This window comes from Acartia tonsa, chromosome 4 (genome assembly GCF_053477335.1).
Source record: "Acartia tonsa isolate MP-2025a chromosome 4, ASM5347733v1, whole genome shotgun sequence".
NCBI classification, from domain to species: domain Eukaryota; kingdom Metazoa; phylum Arthropoda; class Copepoda; order Calanoida; family Acartiidae; genus Acartia; species Acartia tonsa.
This window is the reverse complement of record NC_137263.1, coordinates 15098380-15125813: the sequence shown is the minus strand read 5'-3', so window position 1 is coordinate 15125813 and position 27434 is coordinate 15098380. Positions and strand designations below refer to the sequence as shown.

General features: G+C 30.8%; 3 protein-coding genes across 10 annotated transcripts in view; all 3 read left to right on the top strand.

The window, feature by feature from the left end:
* HSPC300 (hematopoietic stem/progenitor cell protein 300) overlaps positions 1 to 27434 on the top strand; it is a 128995-nt gene that overhangs the window by 27738 nt on the left and 73823 nt on the right. The gene's annotated exons all lie outside the window — the stretch shown is intronic.
* Hem (Nck associated protein 1 Hem) overlaps positions 1 to 27434 on the top strand; it is a 124220-nt gene that overhangs the window by 27738 nt on the left and 69048 nt on the right. The gene's annotated exons all lie outside the window — the stretch shown is intronic.
* Pkn (serine/threonine-protein kinase N) overlaps positions 1 to 27434 on the top strand; it is a 144423-nt gene that overhangs the window by 71210 nt on the left and 45779 nt on the right. For all 8 annotated transcript variants that reach the window (XR_013878340.1, XR_013878339.1, XR_013878343.1 and 5 more), the window contains 7 exons: positions 960 to 1063; positions 1882 to 1951; positions 2654 to 2738; positions 3037 to 3087; positions 4426 to 4603; positions 5368 to 5443; positions 6222 to 6417. Coding sequence is in view for 3 of the 8 variants with exons in the window: in XM_080156572.1 (XP_080012698.1) it covers positions 960 to 1063; positions 1882 to 1951; positions 2654 to 2738; positions 3037 to 3087; positions 4426 to 4603; positions 5368 to 5443; positions 6222 to 6417 (760 nt within the window). In the remaining 5 variants the exon portion in view is untranslated. The remainder of the gene's footprint in view (positions 1 to 959; positions 1064 to 1881; positions 1952 to 2653; positions 2739 to 3036; positions 3088 to 4425; positions 4604 to 5367; positions 5444 to 6221; positions 6418 to 27434) is intronic.

The following is a 27434-nucleotide window of genomic DNA, read 5'->3' as shown; positions in this document are numbered from 1 at the left end:
AATAAGTACCCCAAAAATTCATCTCACAAATATTTTATACTTTTTTGTAGGCAATTTAATAAGGAACAAATTTGATTATATGTTTTTTCGATTAGAACATTAAGAAAAATGTCATTTAATGAAAGTGTGTCAAAAATTACCGACTTCGCCTCGACACAGATATATTATTTATTTGGTTACAGTTTTATAATGATTAAAAATGCCATGCCTTCAACTTGAAAACAAGAAAAATAAAGTATTTGATCATGAAAACAAAACAAAGTAGAGAGTTTCGTTGTATTTTTACATTAGCTTTTCTCCTATTTCTAGCCCATATGGGCACGAGGAGCTCTAACCCTGCAGGGTCAATTTCCTAACCCTGCTGGGCAATCATTAACATTTACCTAACGTAACTAAAAAATATAACCTATCAAAAGATACGGTGAAAAAACGACGAAACTCGCTTCTTCGTTTTCTTTCCATGATCTTAAGTATTGAATGAAGATTAAAGATAGATATTAAACTGAGATAAGCTTTTAATTTGCATAGACCAGTTTTATATAATGAAATAAAAATTGTAAAATTTCATCGATGATTTATTGCTGGTATATAAAATATAAATTGCATTAAACAGCTTAATATATTTTCAATTAATGAAATTTTTTAATGTTAATCGTTAACCTATAATTGAGAAACAAAAAATACCTAATATATCTACAACAACGTTGGGGACAATGGACTGTTTATTACACTAGTCCCCAAAGTTTCATAATAGGTAACGATTTCTTATTCGCTTGCTTAACAACTTTTATGGACTTACAGTGAAGTTTGATTGGTTGGTTCATTAACTTGTTAACCTACAGAAGATGTAATTTTGTGAAACATCATTAGGGATGTACATTAATTTATTGTCTCTTGAGGTATGTAAACAGTAAAGTTTTGGAGAGCACGTTTTTTAAAATCATGTTATTGGGCAGGAATTAAAGAGTGAAATAGAGTCAACAGTAACCATGTCCCCGGGATCTTTTAATCCAACTGGAGATCATTTTCCAGCTAGAAACACACCTTCATTAAATCCAAGCAGGTCAGTCCAGAATTTCAAATCATAACCATTGTGGCTTAAAAACCTATTAATATCCGCTGGATTAAAATCAGTTATTAAGATAATTATTTTCACGAATATAAAAATATTAATTATAAAATTAATACCAGTTTTGTTATCGCGGGACTTTGGCTCCGTGAGATTAACAAAACTGGTTTTTATAATATTATAAATTTTCCTTATATTCTTGGAAAGATGTAAAATATACGAAACGAAAAATATTTTTTAAAAATAAATATGTTTTAAGCTTTTGTATTTTATGTACGTTCAGATTTTGCTTTTTTGCACATAGTAACTATATTACCAAGTTTTATTCAAACCATTGCAGTTCTAATTTAAATGCATTTGTTTTTAATTTGTTGGGAAGTTTGAGCACAAGTAACATGCATACACAATTTGACCCACTTGAACATTTTTTATGACGATTTCCTAGTCAAGAAATATGACCCAAATGTTTTTACCATCTTCACTTTTCTACCCTTTTTTAAAAAAAAATAGTTATTTATCGGATCTCAGCTCTCAGGGGATAATAAAATGAAAAATTAAAACCAGTTTTTAATTTTATGATTTTCATTTTAATATTTGTGGGAAATTGTCGGTAATACGATAATATATATTAGTTTTCAGTAGTATAACATGGCTGAGAACGGGTTCTAATCCAACGTTTATTAATCGGTTCCTAAGCCATTCCAGACAGAAAAGTTTTTAACATCTATCTTTTTTTGTGGTATATACCAAAGAGGGCTTAAATAAAGGTCCATTTAAACCAACTTGTAATATTACAATTAAATTTTTTCTAGATCGTTATCAAGTTTTTCTCGAACTGCGGCTGTGACTGGTAAATTAGAAGTGAGACTTATGGGTTGTCAGGTAAGATTAGGCACTTGTCAGTTATATACAAAATACCAAGGATCTAAAGGGATAAAACATTGCCGAAAAAATTGCTGTACAGTACATCCCGAATGATGACACACAAATTAAATTCCTGTATCCTTCAAAATTAAACTAAAGTTTCCAAAGTTGTTGAGCCAACGAATGAGAAAATGTGATTATCAAACTTTAGGGACTAATGTAATACACAGCCCAATGTCCTCTCCCTCCCTGAAAGAAAAGAGAACATATGTTAAGTAGGGCTTAGGTAATATTTTTCTCCCACTAGTAAGAATAAAAGGATAGGTATGTTTGATGGTTAACAATAACAAAAAATAAATAAACATTTTTATATTAACTCCTTATCTTTTTTCAATATCTCTTTAATTGTCTTGTTGGGTTCCACCAAGCCACTTAACCTTAGTTACCTTAATTTGTCCCCAAAGCATACAATTGCTTATTTTTTTTAAAGGTCCTCAGACAAGCCTTAATCAATTTTAACGTCTCCTGTCAATTAAATGTTAGATTAGTTATAGCAGTAAAGATGTTTAATCCATTATCTTCCTGATATTTAAAGACCCAATTGAAAGTTGGGCACAGGGTCCCAACCCCGTGGGTAAGGTTACATATAGCTCGTGCCCCCTCTATTCTTACTTAAATATTTTAAAGGAACTATGCTAATATTCTCCTAATATTGTTTAGGATTTGATAGAGGATGTACCTGGAAGATCACGTGGGCAGTCATCAGTTTTCTCATCACCTTCAGATGTCAAATCAGTTTTTAAGGAAATCATTTAATACCTAACAAAAAGCAGTTTTTAGGCGCTTAAATCAAATTTTTAATTGACTTTGTATTTGGCGCAGTAAAGTTTAACGGGGTATTTATAGCATTTTCCTTATTATGACAGTTAGCATAGTTCCTTTTAAAACAATTTCTATAACTTCTATTTTTTGCAGTTGTTTTAGGTTTCGTGATTTTTAAGCGTAAAAACAAGGTAAGATGCCGGCTTGCTTAACATGACAAGTTAAATTTCTTTTTAAATTAAACTCTAAGAACTTTAATTTAATGATTAATATTACCCAGGCTGTAACTAGAAGTAGCTCAAAAAGCTATAATATCAAAGATGAAACCAGCAGTAAGTATTTTTTTTTACATTGACAAATGTTTAAACAAACAACAATGATCAGTTGCCTAAACAGTGTCCTACAATTCCAATTGTTAATAAGAAAAATTGTGATATAAATATAATATCTAAATCATCTAAAAAAACACAAACATTAAGGCACAATAGACGGCTAAAGAACTAGATAAATTCTTTGAATTGCAGAAAACTAAGAGATAAAATAGTTTTCTTAATATGACATATTCCATTCTGATTAGAATAGTTACTGTCTCAGTACTTTGCATGGTTTAATGTTATTGTATTCAAATGAATCAATTGTAACACAACAATGCATTATCCACTCAAGCTCTCAGTAGGACCACAAAACACCCCCTCCCAACTTCCCTGGATATATAAAATATTTCAAATGTAGGTTATCAATTTGATTAGGCTAGATTTGATTTTTTCTTTGTGTGTTTTATCTTTTTAAGTATGAATTTTGCACAGTTAAGTCCCTGAGCTAAAAAATATGTAGTACTATTGATCTAAATACTAGTGGGTAGAATTTATTGACACTGACTCCCCCTCCCCTTTATTTTGATTTTTAGGGGATGAGGGGGGGGGGTTGTTGTAGTCTTTTTAACGATTTGAAGGAAAATACAAATGATATGGGGAAAATCTCATCATCACAAAAGATTTATTCAGAAAAATGGTGGAACAATGTAAAGAAACCAATTTCATATGATTCCCTTACTGCACAGTTACTCTTTCTTTGTTTTCACATTTTCATTTTAAAAAATAACAAATGATAATGCATACTTTTTAAGAAATTAATTGAGGTAAAGTAAACAAGTGAGATTTTTTCTCATTGTGGATTTAATGTCAAAAAGTAAACGGTTTGCAGATTCTTGGATTTATGTTGCGAGGTTTCGTGATTTATAAACAAAATTTAGTAACAATATTTTAGTTTATGGATAAGAGATTATAGCAATAAATCTGAATTAACATCTGGAGACGTATCCATTAAGAATATATATTTGTTGACCATTCTTCTTAAAACTAAATTTCAAAACACCAAATGATATTTTTTTATTAAGTGCAGTGGTGAATATTTTTCAAGTTATCCAGTGGCCACAAGCAAAACGAGTCAATTTTAAAACTGATTTACTCACTTGAAGTACTTCTCGCCTAGGATTTCACTGTTTAATCTTATGTTGGTTCTTATAAAAAGAAATAAGTATCGCTGTATCGGCTATGGTAGCCAAATTATCTTAATTGTATTTATAAAAAAAATTTCTATTTTCATATAAAAAATCTTTAAAGAATTGACCTCTGATAAAGTGATCAATATTAATTCATTGTTGTTTTTAGATGAAATATCTGCTGTGTTAAAATTAGACAATTGTGAAGTTGCCAGGACAAGCTGGCGACCCTGTTCACAACAGGCCTGGGACCAAAGGTTTTCCATCCAGCTAGAAAAATCCAGAGAATTAGAAATATCCATCTACTGGAAAGACTGGAGATCGTTGTGTGCTGTTAAATTTTTGAGGTATTACTTTTATTTTTCTTCTGTCTATTGTAGGACTAGTAGAAAATCTTCAAAATCGAGTTTCAGAATAGGGGGGGGGGGGGGAGAGGATGCAATCATCTCGTAATCAATGCTCAAATGGCACTTCGAATCCGAATTTCGTTATTAAACTTTGCATGAGTATTAAAGTAATCCTTGGTAGGTCTATTTTCCCTAAATCGAACAAAAATTTGGATAAGTAACGGCTAGCGGCTCAGCTGTTAAGCCATTTTTGACTATTTTCAGGGCAAATTTGTCACAAGCTCTATCTACACACCTTACTCTTTGCCGCTCCCAGACGTTATCAACCGGTTTTAGCCGGTAGCCGCTGATACTAGAAATCTAAAAAATGGTTTTTAGTATCATTTCACATAAGTTAAAGCAAAAATATGTTTCAAAAAAATGTAATAATAGATTTAATCTAGAATAGCCAGAAAAAACGGCTAAACGGCCGTTAGAGTTCCAACTTTTTGTTCGATTTAGGGAAAACAGACCTACCAAGGATTATTCATACCAGTTTCATAACGAAATTCGGATTCTAAGAGCCATTTGCGCATTGATTACGAGATGGTTCTATTAACCTCCCCCCTTTAATATATGTTTATGGTTTGTATGTCTTTACACGCAAGGTCAGTAATTTATTTTTATTTCAAAAAGGCATCAATTTTCATGTTTTCTTGTTTATGTTCTAATTAAAGTTTCAAATCAACTTTATATTATTACTATTAATATCATTTTATATTTAGACTTGAGGAATTCATTGATGACGTCAGACACGGAATGGCCATGCAGTTAGAACCTCAAGGATTATTATTCGCAGAGGTATGTTTCAATAAAATTATATATTTTTAGCCGATTCAAATTATGAACGGCTAGAGCTTTGGCTTAAAGTCGGTTGTGAATAAAATGGCTTTCACGTTGTAGATTTTTTAGTCATAAAAAAGGCATCTAGAAAACAGCTCCAGTAACATTAAAGGGCCACTAGCTACGTTTTTGGATCGTTCATATAATGAACTAGTGGGAGTGATTGCTATTTGGTAAAAAATGGCTGCGATTGCCGAGCCCTGGTAATTTTTTGTATATAAAACATGCCAGTAGACTTGCTACCTAATTAATTTATTTAAATGTACTCACTCATTTTGTCTATAATTAGAATTTATGTAACAAAGAAAACAGATTTTTTCAATTTTATTGACGAAAGAATTTTCTATTCCGTCTGCAAGTTGAAACTATTGGAATTTCAATTAACTGTTTTTAGAAATATTTGTTTTTAATTTAAACCAAGGGCTATTTACAATTTTTAAAAAAAAAATAGGGGGGAAGGATGTCAGTGTTGCTTACAATCATCCCCGGACCATTACTAAACTTAACCGTTATTTTTAAAATAATTGGTATAGCCGTTATGAGTTTTCTCAACACACTTACACACAACTTACTACTTTATAGAATAGGATAAGTTTATGTGATCTTTTTAATAGTAGGAGTTGAAATAAAAATGGAAATTTCCCTTTTCAGATACAAATTATTTTAACCCTAACAGTAATTCTTAGGTTGTTATATAATAGTTAAGGCAATTTTTATTAAGGATTCTTTTATTTAGGTAAAATTCTTGAACCCCTTGATAACACGGAAGCCAAAACTGCGTCGTCAGCGCAAGATATTCCGTCAGCAGGGTAAGATCCCCCGGCCTGACCAGATGAACATCAACGTGGCTACCTGGGGCAGACTACTGAAGAAGAACATCAACATGTCTAAGAGTGTTCAGGACTCCAGCAGGGCCTCAGATGGAGGAACAGGTAGGAATAGTTAATTATCACATCGTACTACAAACAGCTTTCCGCGGATATTAATATGAAAGAATATAAGATTTATCTTATGATTTTTTTTAATATTAGTGAAAAATTGTTAGTAATACGATGCTATACATAATTTTTCAGTCTGGCTAAGAACCGGTTCTAATCCAGCGGATATTAATCGGTTTCGAAGCCATACTGGAAATTCATTTGCAATATTGGATTGGAGGCAAACAGGCAAGATAAAGCCGTTGATACGTTTATGAAAAAATAATTCTAGACCCATTAACAATAGTCCCGTTTTGAGGGTAGAACGGCTTTAGCTTCTGACTTTTTGCTATCAGTTCATAATGAACCTATTTGAAATAGTTATTGGCAATGCTTTTACAAAATACATACCTACTTTTTTCCATAATATGAACATACAAACTTTGGCAATGCTAAGATAACTATTTTAAATGGTTTTTAAGTTACATTAATTCATTTTATTTATTTGGTGTAAATATGAATTTAAAAAATCACCAAACCTTTTAGCTTATTATAACAATAGAGACGTTATAATTATTCAACATTATTAGGTATTTATTACTTTGTACTAGAGTTCTACATATTATTTTGTTAGTTATTTTATATAATTGTATAAACCAGCATTTCCAAATTTATTAAAGGAAGAAATTCATACTGTTAAGCTAAAAACAACATCCTAAACCATTAATATATATTTATTTATTTTAAACTCCAAAGACGACATTTTAAGTATTATGAGAAATATAATGAAAATAATCACTAAACCTCTCAACTTTAAATATTTCAAGTCTTCTGACCTTAAAATATTTTAAAGAAAATGTTTTTATCAACTATGCAGTGGCGTGCGAAGCACTTTGTCTAGGGGGGGGCATTTTGAAGATTTTGTAAAATTTTGCCCCCCCCTAAATCAAAGTGCCCCGGGGGGGCACTTTGCTTTAGGGGGGGGCATTTTGATTATATATACTAATTTTAAATAAGGGCGTTTTAAGGGTGGGATTATTTGATTATGGGCCTTCTAGTCCTTATCCCTTCTTCCCCATCCCTTCCCCCATCCCTATTTCCCATTTATATCCCCCATCTCTTCCCCCCCCCCCATCTCTTCTCCCCTATCCCTTCTCTCCACCCTGCAATGACCGAAGGGAAGGGAGCTAGAAAGCATCTTCGAATAAAAAAGTACAGAAGATAATTTAACCTTTCCCTCCCCCCCCCACGACAAAACATTTTTTATGGGTGGAAGGGGATGTTATAAAATCTCAGCAGGAAGGATGAATAACCCCATTAAAAAAAAATTTTTTTGGGGGGGGAGATAAAAACACTCATTTTGGTAATAATTTACCAAGAATTAACCTAATATGTAAAACTGATTTTAAATATTTCTTTATTGTACGATAACAAGGATGACAACATCTTTAAGTAGCAAAGCACAAAAAATCATTAATAAGAATACAGACAAGTAGATTTAAATAGCATCTGTTGAAAAAATATATATTTTAGGTAGAAAAAGTCACAAATCCTTTTTCCTGTATGTTGTGTGATGACAGTCAAAGTAAATTACATACTGGATGCTCGAAACAGCAAGAAATTATTTTTTTTAATATTATAATCCACAAAAAAATTTATTGTACCATAAAAACCAAAGATATAAAGAACTATGTAAAAAATAAAAAAAAATTACTTGTCCTTTCATCTACAGATATAAAAATCTCTTAGAAATATGGAAAACTTTGGGGTATAGTCTCTTGTGTGGCAACGCCTCTTAAGGTGCATAAGGGGGGGCAGGGGGGGCGGTGGCTAGGGGGGGGCAGGGGGGGGGTGTTTTGGTCGCTAGGGGGGGGGGCGATTGCCCCAAATGCCCCCTTCGGTTCGCACGCCACTGCAACTATGAGTAGGAGTTTTAAAAAGCCTAAATGTATTTATCAGTAGCTAATTATCATGTTGATAAAAACTAAAAAGTCTCTTAATGATGTTAGATTTTGACATAAAAAATATGTCTTTTTAACTCGGCCAAAAAGAATATTCTAAATTTTAGTTCCTAATTCTTAGATAAGCAAGTATAATTACTATGTATGGGATAAGATGTACTTTGTTTAAATTTATCTTCATATGATTTACAAATATAGCAAGGCTTAGGAGTGTGGATCTGGGAATATTTTTACGTTTGATTTTAATTTTTAAGTTTTTATTTATTTATTGACTAGGTAGAAATGTTTAGATATTTGATATTGATTTTTTAGAAATTTTAAACTCTTCTGTTACAAAAGTAAATACGCTATTTGATCTCCATGTTTTGTTCATTATGTTACTTTTAAAAACCATGATAAAACGAGAAAGAATCTTCCCCCAAAGTATTTAAGATTATGGCTCCGCTCTACTGTTGTATTAGGATAATGGATTTATTTTACTTGGATCTTACACCAGATTTTAATTTTTTTGATAAAGTGAAACTTGCGGGCTAAAATAACGATCCTCCCTTCCACTCCCTTTACCCCATCCCCCCTCCTTCTGGATGGACGAACTGACCAATAAATAAGTTCCAAGTTAGCATGCTAAATTTACGTCAATTTTTCCCCTGACTTAATATCCACGTATATTCTACATCCATTACTGGGACATGTAAATGAATTGAGTCTATCCTGTTTCCTTTTCAATTTCATGTTACATCTTTATTTTGGTGACAACTTAATTAGCGTAGCTCGTTTTACACAAACTGTTATGGTTTAGTTTTAAACTTAAAGCAGGGATAGAGCAATTCAATTAATTTGAATATCTTCTATTATACCAAAGTTTACCAGCTATCAAAGTCAAAATGTTAGGGGAAACATTAATTACTGTTCATTTTCTCATCCCTGAATTTAATGCATTTAAACTTCAATGTACTTTAAAATATAGACAATTTTTTTTCAATTTACTTCAAATAAAACATAAAATTTTAAACACGGAAATTCTTAAATTGAGCCGTATGCATTGTTAATTGTATGACAAAAGCTTTATAAGAAAAAATGACCTTTAGGATCACTGCATATTCTAAATCCAAACCCCCCCCCATACCCCCCAATATATTGAGCTATTTTTGTATACATATGTCAAATAATCGATTTGATAGGATCGCGTGAAGAACAAAATATCACATTCACATATATTTCACATCAGAAAGGAAGGGAACAACGATCTGTTTATTACACTAGTCCCCAAAGTTTTATAATTCGTCGGCTGAGCAAATTTCGGGACTTTTATTGAAATTTGATTGTTTGCTTCATTAAGTTGAGTGTGAAACGTTTCAACCTTTTAATTTGTGTTCATCATTGGAGAAACACATTAATTTATCGGCCATTGCCTCATCCCTTTAGATCCTGATTTCATATACAGCCAAGCATAAGGGATGTATGTTACGGGACATAAGAATAAAAAGTAGAGGACGATTTTTTGTCAATTTATGTTAACAAATTAAGGAATGCATATTTTATTTTGCTGTTATTATAAATCAATCACTAAAAATATAATCATTAGATAGCAAGGTTGCAATTTTAATGTTTTTTTTTGTAATCTGTACATAACACATACAATCAATTTTCTTATCTTTCTTGGGCATAGTGACGGACATACCTTCAATGCAGTGTAGCTGCGCTACTAAGGAAACATATTGTAAGATCCCTGATATTGCTTATAGAATCATCAAACACGTCTTGATTTTGAGAAATGTATTTTTATGATCCATGTTAAAAAATATTGGCTGTGTGTGTATATATTGAGACATTGCATGAAATAGAAGCGTCCATTTCCTTCTTTAGACCCAATTAGTGACGCTCTGTATAGTTTGAAGGTTTAATGGCAGTATCCCTTATTTTTAGTAGTAGAACAATCATACCCCCTTTCTCCGTAGAGTGCTTTTGAATTCATTATTACCCACTCAAAATATGTAAAAAAAATATCATAAATTTAGGGAAGGAGGGGACATCAGGCTGTTACACTGGTCCCCAAAGTTAATAATAACTTTTTCTGATTTGTTGGCTTTTAGGAATTTTTTTGTTTTTGATTGTTTGGTTCATTAAGTACCACTACCACTAATCGCAATTTACAAAAGGAGTATTCTGTCTATCATCATTGGGGACGTACATTGATTTATAGGCCATTGTCTTATTCCTTTCATTCCTGCCTTTTCAACATTAAAGGTGGGTGTGTTATGTGTTCCAGCCAACAAAATAAGGGTTTTAACTCTTCTTTTTGTCCTTTAACTGTTCATTCTCACATACTCGTTCAGATGAATCTTTCAATTTAACCTTTTGCCGGTAATATATTATTGGACATTTAATTAGGTTATGCAACTGCTAGCTATGTTCATTTGGTTCCTCAAAAAACTGCATTGTGATGGTTTTAAGCTATTTTCTATTAAATTATCGTACAGTATATTCCCTCAACCCAAAAAGATTAGGGCCTATTATTTGTTAATTTTTAAAAGCGAAGCTTTTCTATAATTAAGGTCGGTCCGTCCGTACGTCCGTACGTCCGTCCGTCCGTCCGTACGTCCGTACGTCCGTACGTCCGTAACGGATAGCTTTTTTCGTTAATTTTGGCATGTTAGAATTGTCCTATCGATTTCAAATTTTGCATGGTGATTCCTTTAGTAGTTAGGTACGATTTAGAAAGCGTAGCAACTCTATAATCATCACCAAAATGTCCGTACGTCCATTTTAAACATGTTGATTTTTTTACTTTTTTAACAACAAATTTTTATGTGATCTAATCATCCGATTGATCTGATTTTTGGTATATTAATTCCTGGGACAACAAAGTATAATTTAATAAGCGAAGCAACTATATAATCAAGTCCTAAAAATGTAAGTATGTCCATAAACATTATCCTGAATCAAGCAGTTTTTCAACAAATTTACTTACAATTTTGCTTTGACTCTTATACATTTATATTATGATTATTCAGTTATGACACTATACATGTGTTAATGTCCGTTTGTCCTACCGTTTCAGTGCTTCGCTTTTATGGATGTTGTCATCCTTGTTACCAAGTAAAGCTAGTAAATGGTTTTTACCAAATATCGTTTGATTTCACCCTCAAATTGACATCTCCATGATGCTAAACTTAAAAAACTTAATTATTAAATTTTAAGTGCCGCTGGTGTTATAACTTATTATTATTAAAGCTGTGCATTGTTCAAAATTTAATCTTTTTGTTAGAGGACAATAAATCCATTTTTTATCAAGTCCAAATACAGAGACAATATTCATTTTGCATTTTATAATACTCACACAAAAAATGTGGATAACATCTGTAAATGTCACTTTCTACAGATATTAAAAGTTTTCAATTTTGGCAATTTTCTATATTTTTATTGTATTCTCTTTTTAGAGAGCTTTGTTTTATATCTGTTTAATTAGATCATTACAATCGATATATTATTACTTGGATGTTGCATCATATTTTCATGTACTCTAATAAAGTGATGCTAAAATAACGATACATCCACCCGCTTTACTCCATCCCCTCCCCTCCTACTGGATGATCGGACTGACCAATAGAGGAGGTCCCTATTAGCAAGCTAAATTAACAACAAATTTTCCCCTGTCAATATATCCACGTATATCCTAAATCCATTATGATAACAATTCATGCATACTGCCAAAAACTATTTTTACAAAAAAATTCTGTTTTATGTAATTTGTCATTTTTAATTTAAAAATGAATGAAGTAAAACATATACTTCCATAAATTAATGTTGATAAAATTTGCTATTTAATATACCATGAAACAAAATTTAAGCAAACGCCCTCTCTTTTAAAAACAGAGCTCCTCTATGAGTTTATTTGTTATATTTACCACCTTCCTTAATGGATATAGGATATAGGCGGATATAATGACTAAGGAATTCGACCTCATATATTGGAAAGTTCGTTCATCCATTAGGGGGGTAGGGGCGGAGCTAAAGGGGATGGATGGGGAATATCGTTATCTTAGCCAGCTGCGAGCATCACTTTTTCGAAAGTACATAAAAATCGGATGCAACATTTAAGCAATAATATATCGATTTATATACATAATATTATTGAAATAAATTGAAATATATGAAGTTCTACTTTTGTATAACTTGAAATATTGTCATCCTTTTTTTCTTTCTTTTTCTTTCATGCAATCCTTGTTAAAATTACAAGTATCAAAGTATCAATGGATAAAAATACCAATTAAAGCGTTCAAAGTGTGACTGAAAAGGCTGTTGCTAGTTAAATTATTGGGTTTGCAATCACTTATTATATTGTTCTGCTTCCTGGATTATATTAAGTTCTATTTTTTTAATAGGGAGGACATTGGACTGTAAATTACACTGGTACCCAAAGTTTTTAAAGACGTTTTCTTATTCGTTGGCTCAATAGTTTGGGTACTTTTGTTGAATATTGATTGTTTAGTTCCAAACTTTGAATTTTTTACCTTTTCAACCAATACTTTTAATCCAAAGAAAGGTAATTTTTTTGTATTTTGTAATTATGAATGTATATAAATTTATCGTCTTTGTCTTATCCCTTCAGATTTATTGGTCAAAAATAGTTTTTAGCACTGTGCTTCGGCATGAAAGCTGTTAAAATGATATTCAATACGAAACTGCGAGTTAAGAGATGGTGGTTGAATCACTGCGGCCGATAAAATAATATTTGCTTTTGAAACTTCATACATGATTCTACTTTATAGATAACAAAACTTAAAATGCTATGAGCTTTTGAAATTAACTTGATAACTATACTTATCTATGATATTTATAGCCTAATGACCATAAATTGGGAGTTGAAAAGGTTAAACCTTTGGTTATTACATTTACATTATCTAAACTGGTATAATTGGTATTATCTTTTTTAAATGATCACTGTTTACTTCATCAATAATAAACTATTGGGAGTGAGGTTATGATTTATTTTAGAGAAATACTTAGGTATTATGTTAAAAAAGGACATTTTTAAAGTTAGTTATCACTTTTTATTTATTTTTATATTCATTGTAACTGAATAAATTTAACATTTTAAGACACAGCTTCTTACTCAAACACAGTATTTCTCCATAAATAACTTAATATTAAATTGTATTGTTAATACGGTATTGGGGCAAAGGATATTATTAGCAGGAGTGCAAACTGTCCTTCCCCCGGGCCATGTAGTCCACTCATAGCCACACAACAGCATAAAAATGGCCAAAAACCTGGCCAATATTTAGAAAATTCTCCACCCATCTATCTTGATCAAATCATTTTATAATTTAAATTGTCACAATTTTGATTTATTCTTATTATACTTTTTAAATATTGTTATTTTATCTTATGAAGCAGAGCTTTATAAATATCATTAATTAAACCACCTTCTTCAACGTAGTAAATTAAAGATATGGTGATTCTCTCAGACTCATATCTTCTTAGAGCGTTAAGGAATTTTTTTGTCATTGTTTGGACCATAGTGCTTTTAAGCAACATTCCAATATTTGAGCAAATTGGTTTGTGTTTTTACTCCATATTTAATTCAATTCTAGCGCTCATTTTGGCACCAATTTGTAAAGCTTTTCAGGCCAATTTCATGTTAGATTAATGATTATCTAAAATTTAGTTCTAGATATCCTTTGTTTTAGAATTTTATCTTTTTTCTCTACTTTTAAATTATAGATGATTAGAAAAGATTTAGAACGCAACTGTGAGCTACTAAAGAATATTGGTATTATGATTTCCAGTATGGCCCCTCTTGACTAACAAAACTGGTTTTAATTTTATAATTTTTTATTTAATATTCACAAAAATCTATAATACGATGCGATAAATAACTATTACTTGTGCTATCAACTGTCCATGGTCTGCAAATTCGTCTATCCTTATGTTTGACCAAGTCACTTCTGCTTGCTGTTGCAAATTAATAAATGCCGGTTTTTATGTCGCTTATTGAATTTTGATTGGTTGGTTCATTAAATTGAGATCAAACGTTTCAACCACTAATTGTAATCTAAAGAATAGGCAATTTTAGTATCATCAATGGGGATGTGCATCAATTAATCTGCTATTGTCTTATCCCTTTAGATCCCTAACATACAGCACACTGTATTTGTTAACGTTTTGATTAAAATTCTTTTTGTAAGCTAAATGTAGCTGTACTACTTATAGTTATGATTGTTCTTGTTCTACTAAGTTTATTAAACCTTAAATTGAAATACAATAAAAAGCAACCTAACAATTCATTTCTTGTTAAGTAAATTAATATCAAACTTCTTTCTTACTCTTTTTGATTTGCTTTTTGTCAATCATAAACCTTCTACTTGTATTTTATTTATATGTTTCACTTGTCAGCTGTATAATGTAAATGTTATTTAATTGGGGATAATAAATTAAAGCAAAAACAATAACTTGCTAAGCAACATCGTTATGTCAAAGTCAATATAAAAGCTTCCTAATAAACCATTGTAAGCACAGGGATTTGTCAATGCAATTTAGATTAATCTCAATCAAATGATTTCAAACTTTTTATGCTATTAAGATGGCATGCAATAATAATAATAATAATGTAATTTGATCAAAACTCTCTTTGTAATATTAATGCATAATATTATTTTCCATTTACGTTTCCCTGTTTTGTAGTATAATATAAATTAGAACTAGGCAAGGAACTCGAAATATTCGATGAATGGACTGATAAAGATCGCTCATATAAATAAATATAACAAACATATAATAAACATACAGCTATACATTTGGTACCCACGGATAGGTACATGCTGAAGTTGAAAAACTGTATACAATCATTAAGATGGAACCTGTGGATCTAAGGGATAAGGAAATGAATAATAAATCGATATACATCCCCAATTATGCCTTATGTAGAATAAAACTAATGTTTGAAAAGTTTGGACACATATAGTTCAGATCAACCAACTAGAACGCATGTTTATAAAACTTTGGGTACCAATGGAATTTACATTCAGAAATCCCCTTAACCCCTGGGATACGAAAGAAGGTATGCTGCAAAACTCATAAATGAGAGTAAAGAAAATTGGATGCAACATTTTTCTGGGCCCACTTTTAAAATTTAACCAAAATCTATGGGTATTTACATGTAGCATATGTATGTGAATCTGGTTTATTTTTATTCTAGAAGATTAGATAATAGATATGGCTCTGAGATAGCTGGCCCAGACTAAAGAGTATACACTAAATGTTGCCTCCAGCTGTCACTAAGCACCCAGGGATAATGGATGTGGGTTTTATACTTGGATATTATGACAGGGTAAAAATTGTCGTCAATTTAGGTTGCTAACATAGGAGGGGAGAGGATGGGGTAAAGGGGATGGATTGCGGGTATCATTTTTTTAGCCAGCTGCAAGTTTTACTTTATCAGAGAACGTAAAAATCTGGTGCAATGTATTGTTTATCATATCATTGAAAAAAAACAATAAAAATCGGTGTAAAATAATTTTTCTTTAGATTATTCCTCCCTTTATCCTAAATGTTTGTTTTAACAGTACATGCAATTATATTCTTCTCCTAAATGCCCTAAACATAGAGTAATTTTACTAAAATATAATAAATTATAACTTTTTTAAGACTTAAATTATTTAAAACTTTTAAAAATGTATGTCTATTTTAATTATAAAAAAATAGAATAATAATAAAAATAAGAATGACTCATAATTCTAATTTAAGTTTATTGTTTTTGCTAGCTAGTCCCGAAAATTAGGAATTTAAAACCAAAAAATATCGGGCAAAAAATATTTAGATTAGGATGACAAAATCATAAAAGAGAGGCTCAAAAAAAGTACATTGAATTCTGAAAATTCTTGTAAACATTATACATTACTGTTAAAAACGATAAGACAATTTTAACCGGATCAATTATTTATAAATGCTAACTGTTACGTATAGACAAACAACCCCTAAATATAGAAAGCGTTACTTTTAAAATCAATAACTATCAATACCAAGGCCTTGGTGATGTATTTTCCTTTGTTTTTTTGATTGCTGGTCATTTAAAAAAAAGAAATATCAAAGTTTCGCTTTTAACAAAATGACCCAGTCTAAAAAGTACTGGAAAAGAATATGTATAATGTATGTGGTCGAACTTGTTTCTACTTTATGTGTTGTTGGCCCAAATTTTGCACAAAAAATATATCGGTAACCAAGTTTAAATTATGATCTTGATTTGACATTTTAGCACATTTCTGTAAAATACTTCAAAATGGCCGCCTGTGGATATATTATTACTTGGATCTTACACCAGATTTTCATGCACTCATGATAAAGTGATGCTTGTAGCTGGCTAATATTTACCACGTTCCCTCTCCTACTACTGGATGAACAAACTGAACAATAAATAAGGTCCATGTTAGCTACATTAATTGACGACAATTTTCCCCTGTCTTAGTATCCACGTATATTCTACGTCCTTCAGCCAATTATGTAACTGATTTGGAAAATATTTTTATTTTGATTTTCTTATGCTTTAGTTCTTTTATTTGGAATTATTATTTTATTTAATTACATGTAATTTTAAAGGTTAAATTTGATAAATTATTGGTTTTAATATATGTATTCATGATTATGCAATATTGGTTTATATTCATTAATATTATGCATTATTAATGATAAGTTTTTTAGTAAGTCAATATTATGAAAGGTCTCTTTTATATACATGAATAATCGATATATTATTACTTGGATGTTGCAACAGATTTTCATGTACTCTAATAAAGTGATAATCGCAGCTGGCTAAATTTCCCCTACCCACCCTCTTTACCTCATCCCCTCCCCTCCTACTGGACGAACAAACTGGCCAATAAATAAGGTCCATATTAGCAACCTAAATTTTTCCCTATCAATATATCCATGTATTATATATCCATTGAAAGTATCTAAGAAAGGTTTGCTGACAAATAATCCATTCTTTTCCATTTTAAATTTTAAAACTGTTTCATTTCAAAGACCACATGTTCTTAAGGTCCAAGTGTTTTTTTATATCTTAAAAAACTCCTGATTTTACTAATCCTAGCTGTTATTATATCTATATATAAAAATTTCGGTTGTTAATTATTAGATATAATAAAGCATTAAGAAAAAAGTTACTTTTCTAAAATTTGTCTTCATTCTTGTTTTCAAAAAAAGAATTGAATATCATGTCCCTCTCATTAATACTATTGTTGTCATTTTGTTATCAAATATCTTTTTTCACCAGAGTTTCAAAGAATCATTTTTTACCCCTTTGCTTTCAGCATTTTTTTTGCATGAAAGAGTTCTGAAAAATCCTATGCCTATTATTGTTATATTTGTACCATCTACTATAACAGCATGTTTATGTTTAACAATTTGCTTTCCCTCTAGCCACGAGTATAAGGTTTGTGAGGTCAACAAAATAGTCTAAAACCAACCCAAAACATTAATACACCTTTCCTCAATATTAAGAAATGTTCAAGATTTTTAGCTTTTAAGATAATGAATTGATGATGTCTAAATTATGTTAATTGGCCGATGAAAGGCAAAAATTTCTGAAAGTGTCATATTAGTATTTCTTTAAGCTTACCAAAATTTATATTGGCTAGTCTGAGCTACACAAAATTTTAATTTCCAAATCAATACCTTATTTATGCTGATACACCTGGATATTTTGACCATTGTAGCCTGTCCTCGGAGGTCTAATTGATTTAAAATTCATTTGTTCATGTTTGTTTGGTTTCATGACACCAAGAAAATTCTCATGGACATCATCCTTTGCTCTCTACACTAACTATGTGTGTCTGTGTGTGTGTGCACTTGTGTGTGTGTGTGTGTGGTTGTGGGTAGCACATGTTAATGTATTTATGTTCGTGTTTACTGCTGATTTATGATAAATTACAAATATTTATAATGATGCTATTATTCACTTACAAAGCTTTGTAACATTCGATATTTTGTTAGTTGGATGTTGCACCAGATTTTCAAGTACTCTATATTAACGATTCCCCCTTATCCACCACTTTCATCCCATCCCCTCTCCTCCTACTGGATGAACGAACTGACCAATAAATGATTTTCAGGTTAGCGAGCTAAATTGACTGTCATAATATCCACGTTTATTCTACATCCATTACAAGGGAGTTTCCACCTCCACACACGAATATTCGCAATTACAGTTCACTGCAAATTCTTATGTGTTCTATAGCATAAATCAATATTTATATTTTAAAAGAAAAGCCTTTAAATGGGAAAAATATTTAAAATGGCTGTTTTAGATAATTATTTTATAAACGAAGAAAATATCATTTAAAAAAAAACTATATTTCAATATATAGACTATTAGTGTTATCTTATTTTCTGCTTAATAAAACATCCCTTTAGAAAAATAGATGGAGGGGGGGGGGGGGGCAGGTGGTGGGGTTGAACTCACGATTGTGCTAGAAGCAAATCTAAGTCAAAACTTCATCCCCTAAATGTAAATATTAATTCTTACAGGGAACTAAAGGGATAAGACAATGACCGATAAATTGATGAACACTCTTCATGGTTATACACAAAATAGAATATTTGACAAGTTTCCAAAGTTCTTATGCTAAACAATAAGAAATTATTATTATAAAACTTTGGGGACTAGTGTAATAAACTACCCAACGTCCCCTCCCTCCCTGAATTCTTATTTCATATTTTGACAGCGGGCAATGGCCAACAAGGCACCCTTTGATTTAGTTTTATTAGCACAGCTATTATTTTTTTGGCTATATTTTACCGTTCGTCCGTCTGTCATTTTACAACTGGCTGTACTCAGCTTCTCAAATACGTCTTTTTTCCTTCATTTTCTACCATAGAATCTATTAGTCCTTGTTGAGAAGAGAAAAATATTTTAAAATGTTTGTTTTTTTACAGAAAACATTTTTGATATTTGTTTGTATTCCACCCACTTAAACCATATCATGTCATACTTATCAACTTAATTTATGCATTTCATAACTTTGCAAAAACAACAAATATTTGAAGAAAAAAAAACTATTTGTTATATAATCTGGACAGTTTGATCATATTTTTTTATTAGATGAAAAGATAATGATTTTAATAATTTAACACACACACGAGATTGCAATAATTTTGGACCTGATAAGATTCTGAAAATCTTAGTTTTTTTCAGTTGTTTAAAAAAATATTTCCTATTTTGGTTTTATTACATATCAGTAAATAATGCAAAATTTTGACAAAAAAAACTTAAAAATTTACCTATTTAAAATTGTTCTAATGTTACACCATTTAAAGCATTTAAATATGCAGAAAAATCAATTTTATGCATTGAACGTGTTTTTATATTTTTAGCTGGCGGATATTTATAGGCAAAACAGTTTACCCTGGGATAATAAATCCATCTCAAAATACAGCTTATTTACCAATAGTAACTTATGTGTGTTTCTAAGATCTACTTGTATATTTTTCTTAGTAATCGATATATTTTGTCTTAGATGTTATTGTTCATATTTTTGTACTCTGAACAAAAACTTTCAATCCACCTCTTTTACCCCCCCCCCCCTTCCTTCTTGATGAACGAATTGACCAATAAATGAGGAACATATTAGCAAGCTAAATTGACGACTAATTTTTCCTGGTCAATATATTCTATATCCATTAATTTAGCCCCTTTCCTTTTTCCTTCATCCCTGAAATAGCATCCTTCTTTTGACAGCCAGCAATCTTGTAGTTTGAGTTGATGAAATATTGTCCGGCAAAAATTACTTGCTTGTACCCATTAGAACATGATGAAAAAAAAATATTGAAAGGGACGCTACCTAGGTATTTTCTTTCAAAGTTTCTTTCTTCGTTTGTCCTCTTTTAATTTGAACTAAGCTATTTTGCCCCGTCAATATCAAATATCACTTTATTTCACATTGTTGACTGTTAGTGGATAATAGTTATTTGTCATATCGTATTATAGAAGCTTTCCGTTAGTATTAAAATAAGATTAAGGCCAGATTGTTGGCCCCGAGTGGCCGAAGGCCTAGTTTGAGAAAACAGTTATAAATTTTATGATTTCTAATTTAATATTATTGGAAAATTGTCTGTAATACGAACTGTTTTATTTCTATTTGTTTTGCATAACATGCATAAACTTATTCCTGTTTTCATAAAATTCTCAAGTTCTGAACTTCCTCTCAATGCTGTGCCACCTGGCGTGGAAAGTGAAATGACAAAAGTTTTTTTGGGGGTATTAAATGAGCGGGATAATTGATTTAACTTTCCTTATCATGTGGTCTTTAGAATTATGTAATACATTAATGCTGATTTAATGTGCTTAATCTGTTAATAGGTTTAAGAATTTCTTTAATTTGATTTAAGCGTCATTCCTTCCCGGGTGAAAAATACCGAAAAATGAATATGGTCTTTTATGATGGGTATTATGAGTATAAGCAAATTCCTAGAAAAACTTAAGAATCTAAAAATAAACATGCACTAAGGCGTGTTTAGGATTTAAGGTATAAGTAATGTTTTCTCGTTTATGGATTCGCAAGTATTAATATTACAATTTTTATCCTTAAATAAGAATTTCTATGTAAAAAGCAATTATTAGTAAGTAACTTTGAAATGTATATTTACTCTCGACTTGAATAATATCCCTGAAAAAGCTTTTGATTAGGTAAGATATTTTGAGACAAAATTCGTAGACTGCACGTCCATTAACCCTGGGTAAAACCACTTTACCAGTATTTGTAAACATTATCCAACCTCAGGGAGGAAGGGACAGTGGGCATTTTATTACACTAGTCCTAAAGTTTAATCATTACGTTTTCTACGTTTGCTCAAAAGCTTTGGGGATTTTCATTTAATTTTAATAGGTTGGTTCACTAAGTTGAGTGTGCACCAAACGTTTCAACCACTAATTGTGTATCTTTATTTGGGATGTACGTACAATGTACATCAATTTATCGGACATAGTCTTATCCCCTTAGTTCCCTGATACAGCCCTCTTAAGGAAGATATTTTTAAGACAGCTGGAATAGCAATGAGTAAATAGTTATTCTGGTAAAGATGGGAGTTAAAGAAAGATTATGAGCATTAGAACTTGTTGTGTACCATAAAGAAAGAAATGTGTACCCGGAAACTTGGAGTCCAACAGAATCTCTTTTAGAATTCACAATAAATTTAAATCCCCTCTTTTTACATCGGTTTCATGGGTAGGAATAAGTATCCACAAAAAAAATGGTATTGCATTAAAAAAAAGTTATTATAGAACTATAAAAACAGTTTTTGCTTAAAGCTTATGTTAAAACCAAAAAATTATAAAGGTCTGAAATAATAAACTAGCTTCTTTTTAAAAAGAAATTTAACTAGAAAGAATGTGGAACTTTTGTGATTTTTTTAGTAGCTAGTCAGTGCTTTTAGTATGTAGTAGATGTAAAATGATCCATAGAATTTAGATATGCAATCGTTTTTTTTGTAGACCTCTTATTTTTAATTACTAAAACGCACAAAAAAAGAAGAAAATTGCCATTATCAACAAAAATAGTAAGATCTTTAATTTGACACCTTACTTTTTTAATTCTGTTGAGTAATTATTGAAATAATCTATTTTGTTGAACCCTGTTGAATCAGAACTTTGAACTTTGGAAGGTCATAACGAATGGGTTAAAAGAAAATCACGAAAGTTAAGACACGTTTTTAAAAAAATAATAATTAAATAAATTAAAAACGTCTGAATTGTTTTTTTAATATTTATTCTTTTCCCTGCATTGAATTGCTATTTTAGATATTTTGCCCCACACGAAGTTTTAAGGAACATTACTTGACAATTTTTTATAATCACAGCAACTCTATAAGTATAGTATGTCCACTAAACTTACCGTACATACACAATACCGTACACATGGTAAAAAGGGACACATGGAGGGAGGGGACATTGTGCTCCTTATTACAGTTGTCCCTAATTTTTATTCGTTAGCTTTTATTTGATTTTCATTGGTTGGTTTATCATTTTGAGTGTCCAAACATTTTAACCACAAATTTTACAGGGGGGATATTGTGTGTACCATCATTGTTGATGTACATCAATTTATCGGCCATAGTCTTATCCTTGTAAGTGACATTTTATGTTTAGTAATAAATACAACATTTACTTAAAATGTAAGAAGCTTTTCTAAACTATTACATTTTTACAGTTCTATTTTAAAATTATTGATAGTTTCTAATTGCGCTTCGCATGGACATAAGTGCCCTTGTTTTCTTGCAATTACGTAAAGACTTTTTTGGTCATATATTGTCTTCAGTAATAAAAAAATATTTTTATAATTTATCATAACGTAAAAAATAGCAAATGATATATTTTATCTAGTTACAATAAATCATTTCATATGTAATTATGAAACCTTTGTGATCATACAAGGGTAAACACATAACAATAGCGAAGCCTTGCATCAAAATATAGAAATATGGTTTTATTTTAAGACCAACTACTTATATGGTATTCTTAATAATAAGATAAAGGTCGTGCAATCAAAGAGTTAGTTGTCTGAAGAACATTTGACTAATTTTCATGCACTAAGCTAGCAATATTTGGTTTAGAGACACACTAATAAAGGGCCTAGTGGTATATCCAGACTTATTCATGACGGTGGAACATATGTACAAACCTTATTGTAGAGAATCTTCGTTGATAAAATTGTGAATGGCCACCTTGATTTTCCGTTAACTAAACTAACAATCCTATGATTGATATACTTAAGTCTTTGTAACAAATATATAATCTTTCAACAATTTATTATAGAAAATATATCAGACCGTATTAATTTTGTCTTCAAGCTATCTTTTTTGTGGTTAAGTTTTTTCTTATTTGCCATTTAGTTTTATATATTTTTTATGGCATGATAGCAAAAAGCATGGAAAACAAGGATAATTTTGTTTATTATAAGCACAAATTAACAGAAATTTGGGTCCTTTGTTAATATCTTGGTTGGTTAGAAGTGTCCAAACTTTTCGATCAATAACTTTAATTGATATAAGGGGCAATTTAGTTCATCATAATTGGAGATGTGCATCATTGTACTGTCTATTGTTTTATCCCTCATAGGGAGATTTTTTAATTCCCAGTTATGATTTTTTTTAATTTTTATAGCTTACGTATCGACGAACCAAAATTTGCAAATTGCAGGGTATTTTTGCTACTCAGAAAATCATTGTTTATTTACATTAAGCTGAAATCATCTTTTTTTTAGTAATTCTTTAATAACAATGATAAAGCTAGAACTTAGATATATAATTTGAAATTAAAACTTAATTGTTGTCTTAAATTGGCGGATTCCCTCATACCGTGTATGGTACATAAAAAAAAAACCTTTTGGAGATAAACTTATTTTAATTTAGTTAGGTTAGGTTAAGTTAATGCTAGATGAATCCCGTATGTATGGTAACCCATAATATAGGGCCTAGCGGGGCTAGAGTTTAAGTTGTAATAGGTGTGAGTTAGGGATTTGATCAATTTATAATAGCTAGAAGGACCCCGCAAGGATAACAAACCATAGGGGCTTGAAACCTTATTGTTAGGGCGGTTGGGTGTCCATTTTTAAGCAATATTTTATTAATACCTAAAAAGATTGAGACACAAAAATTTTGATTGCGAAGCTAACATTAATAAGGAAAAGACAAAAATATCTGGGAAACAAGAATGATATTTTCTAGGAAAGCGAAGCGCAAAATTTTCATGTATGGAATGAAATACATTTGTTTGAATTATATAAAATCCTATTGAGAATCACTTTAAAGCTCAAATTTGCTAACATTATATTGGCTTGTTTGGCATTTAAGTTTATAAAGCAATTCCATCAAAAAATGTGAGTAAGGATATTCATTTTAAATTAACGACTTACTAGCACTAAATTAAGAAAAGCTTCGCCACTTGTAAAAAAGCTAGTGGAGGAAGGTAGATAGATGTATGTCTCATTATATGACAATTCATTGATTATTCTCGCTAGTGTTGCTCGCAGGGATCTAAAGGGATAAGACAATGGCCGAAAAATTTATATACACCCCAATGATGATACACAAATTTACCACTTTAGATTTTGAATAGTGGTTGAAATGTTTGGACACTAAACTTAATTAACTAACAAATCAAAATTCAAACCAACGAAAAAGAAAATGTTATTATAAAACTTTAGGAACTAGTGCATTAAGCAGCCCAATGTCCCCTCCCTCCCTGGTTGCTCGAGACTGAATAGCTGTCATAACGAGGCATAATTACTAGAATTCAAATTGAAATAACATGACACAGCTGTCAAAGAAAGGCTGTCTGCCATTTCAAGAACTTTTAGTCTTAAGATTTCTTCATGTTTTTAAATTAAATAGTAGCAATATTTTATAGTACCCTTTCGATTTAAACCCCTTTAAAATTGGACTTAAAAGAAGCTTCCATGAGACCCAGAACTTTTTGGTATTGCTTATTAAAAGTGGTTAAATTAAAAAAAAAAGATATTTTCATATCATATCGGTTAAAGAGGGGGACATTGAGCTCTTTATTACACTAGTCCCAATAGTTTCAAAGTAAAATTTTCTTATTTGTTAGTCCAAGAACTCTGGGTCCAAAGTTTCAACCAATAATTGTAATATACAGATCGGGGATGAACATCAATTTAAAGACCATTGTCTTATCCATTTAGATCCCTGAACTTTAGTGATGTTTGCCCATTCATAGTAATAATACAGGGTTCATTATTAGATATGAATCTTTTTCAAGATCTTCAGATCAATAAGAGAAACTAATAGAAAACAAATTATTATTGAATTAATTTGCATATTTGCCTGTCTAAACTAAAATCATTCAAATTTGACTGATGAAGATATTACGCTTGACTTGAGATTATAAAGATATATCCCGTGGTTATAGAGAAATATATTTACTTCCCTCTACTCTGGCTTTACACAGGGAGGGAGGGGACATTGGGCTGCTTATTACACCAGTCCCCAAAGTTTTGTAATATCGTTTTCTTATTCGGTGGTCTAGCAAATTTGGGGACTTAAAATTTTGATTGGTTGTTCATTAACTTGAGTGTTTAAACGTTTCAACCAGTAATTGTCATCATAAACGGGTAATTTTTGTATCATCATTAAGGATGTACATCAATTTATCAGCCATTGTCTTATCCCTTTAGATCCCTGATCCAAGCCCCTATTTACCCCCTACTGTTATTTGATATTGATCTAAACACACAAGAACACACTTGATTACATGCTTTTTGATTGATAAGAGTTGATACTAATTAAAAGATTATTGTCTCGGGCTCGGTGGCTAGTTTTCAGATTAGATAACACTCCTATTTGCAATTCAAAAGGACAATACGATAACATTAAAATTATAGAAAAAAATTAAGAACAAAAATGTTGTTCCTCTCTTCTTTTGTAGCGTAGGTATTCCAGAGCTAGGAAATGTCTAAACGTACGTACGTGTTATTAGATGATTAACGCATACGTTTTAAGACATAAGTTTCAATATTATGTTAGGATAAGTTTAAAAAATTTTCAAAAAGTTAATTAGAACTTGTAAAAATAGACATTGACACTAAAATATTGATTTGTAGTATCCTTTGAAACTGACTACCTATCCATTCTTAATATTTCTTTTGTATTTTCTTTTATTTGAAAAACTTCCTTGTATGTGTTGGTAGGAGTTAAGTTGTAAAGAAGATTATTTTAAATGATAATCTAGACATTTCATTTATTATTTTTCTCATACAAATGGATGTATTATTATTTGGATGTTACACCAGATTTTCATCTAGTAAAGTGAAACTCACATGTTAATGACACCCCCATCAACCCCTTTGTCCCATCCCTTCCTTTCCTAGTGAATGAACAAACTAACCAATAAATGGGTTCCATGTTAGCAAACTCAATTGACAACAATCCTTCCCCTGTCTTGACATCCACTTATATTCTATATCCATTGTCATACATTTCTTATGGTCTAAATTTTGTTTTAATTTAGCTATTTTGGTGTTTTCCCTGAAATTATCAGTCAATCCCTCTTTTAAACTAAATTTAAATAAGGAGGTTAGCTTTTCATTGATTTGTTACTCAAATTAGTGAAAATACATACTAAGTTTTTTATGGAGAAAATATCCATAACATTTAGATGAATATAATCAAATTATGCAGACCTACTTGGTGGTTAGCTAGGCTTATAGAAATGCAAAAAAAAACAATGCAAAAATTTCTCCTTTCTTGCATAAAATTTTGGCAAAATTGGGTGTTTAACAACGTGGAATTCATGTTTTAATTGAAGGGTTTTTAGGTTGAATTATAAGGATTGAGGGACCAGATCTTTTGTATACTTTTCACCCACGCAACAATTTTTTATTTAAGATAAAAGTCATAGTAAATAGCTACTAATCAACCCAGTTACCCAACCTATACAATATACATACACTTTTCTTTATAGCCATTTTAATGAATAATTCGACTTAAAAACCTGTTTGACCAAGCTATAGTTAAAAATTGAAGTTATGCACAGAGCCCTGAGTGCAGTTAATGATGATGGTTATATAATAAAGCAGAGGAATAATTATAATATCATAATATGGCGGATGTTAAGTATCAGCATACCTTTAATTATTTTTGACCATATAACAATTAGATTTCAGTAATATATTTAATTTTTTTTTCTTTCCCCAATGCCTTACTTAAGGATTGGGCTACCCTCTCCTAAATAGATGATAAATCATAACAGGGCACATAGGTGGAAACCAATTGGTCCAGCGGTTTACGAGGTCTTAAAGGACATAATTAACTTATGACAAGTTAATTTATAAAAACCGTCACATTACCAAGTGAAAAAATGTAGTGAAAATGACACCTACAGAGTTATGTCATATTTCAACAAGTTTTATGTTGTAGGCGATTTAATAAGTAGCACATATGTTCATAATTAGTTGGCTATTTTGCCTTTTTACTCGAGGCACAGTGTTATTTTTTGCACTGCTTTATAGGAAATGTGCTTGTAATATGGTGCTAAAAAGGAGTTAGATTCATTTTTAA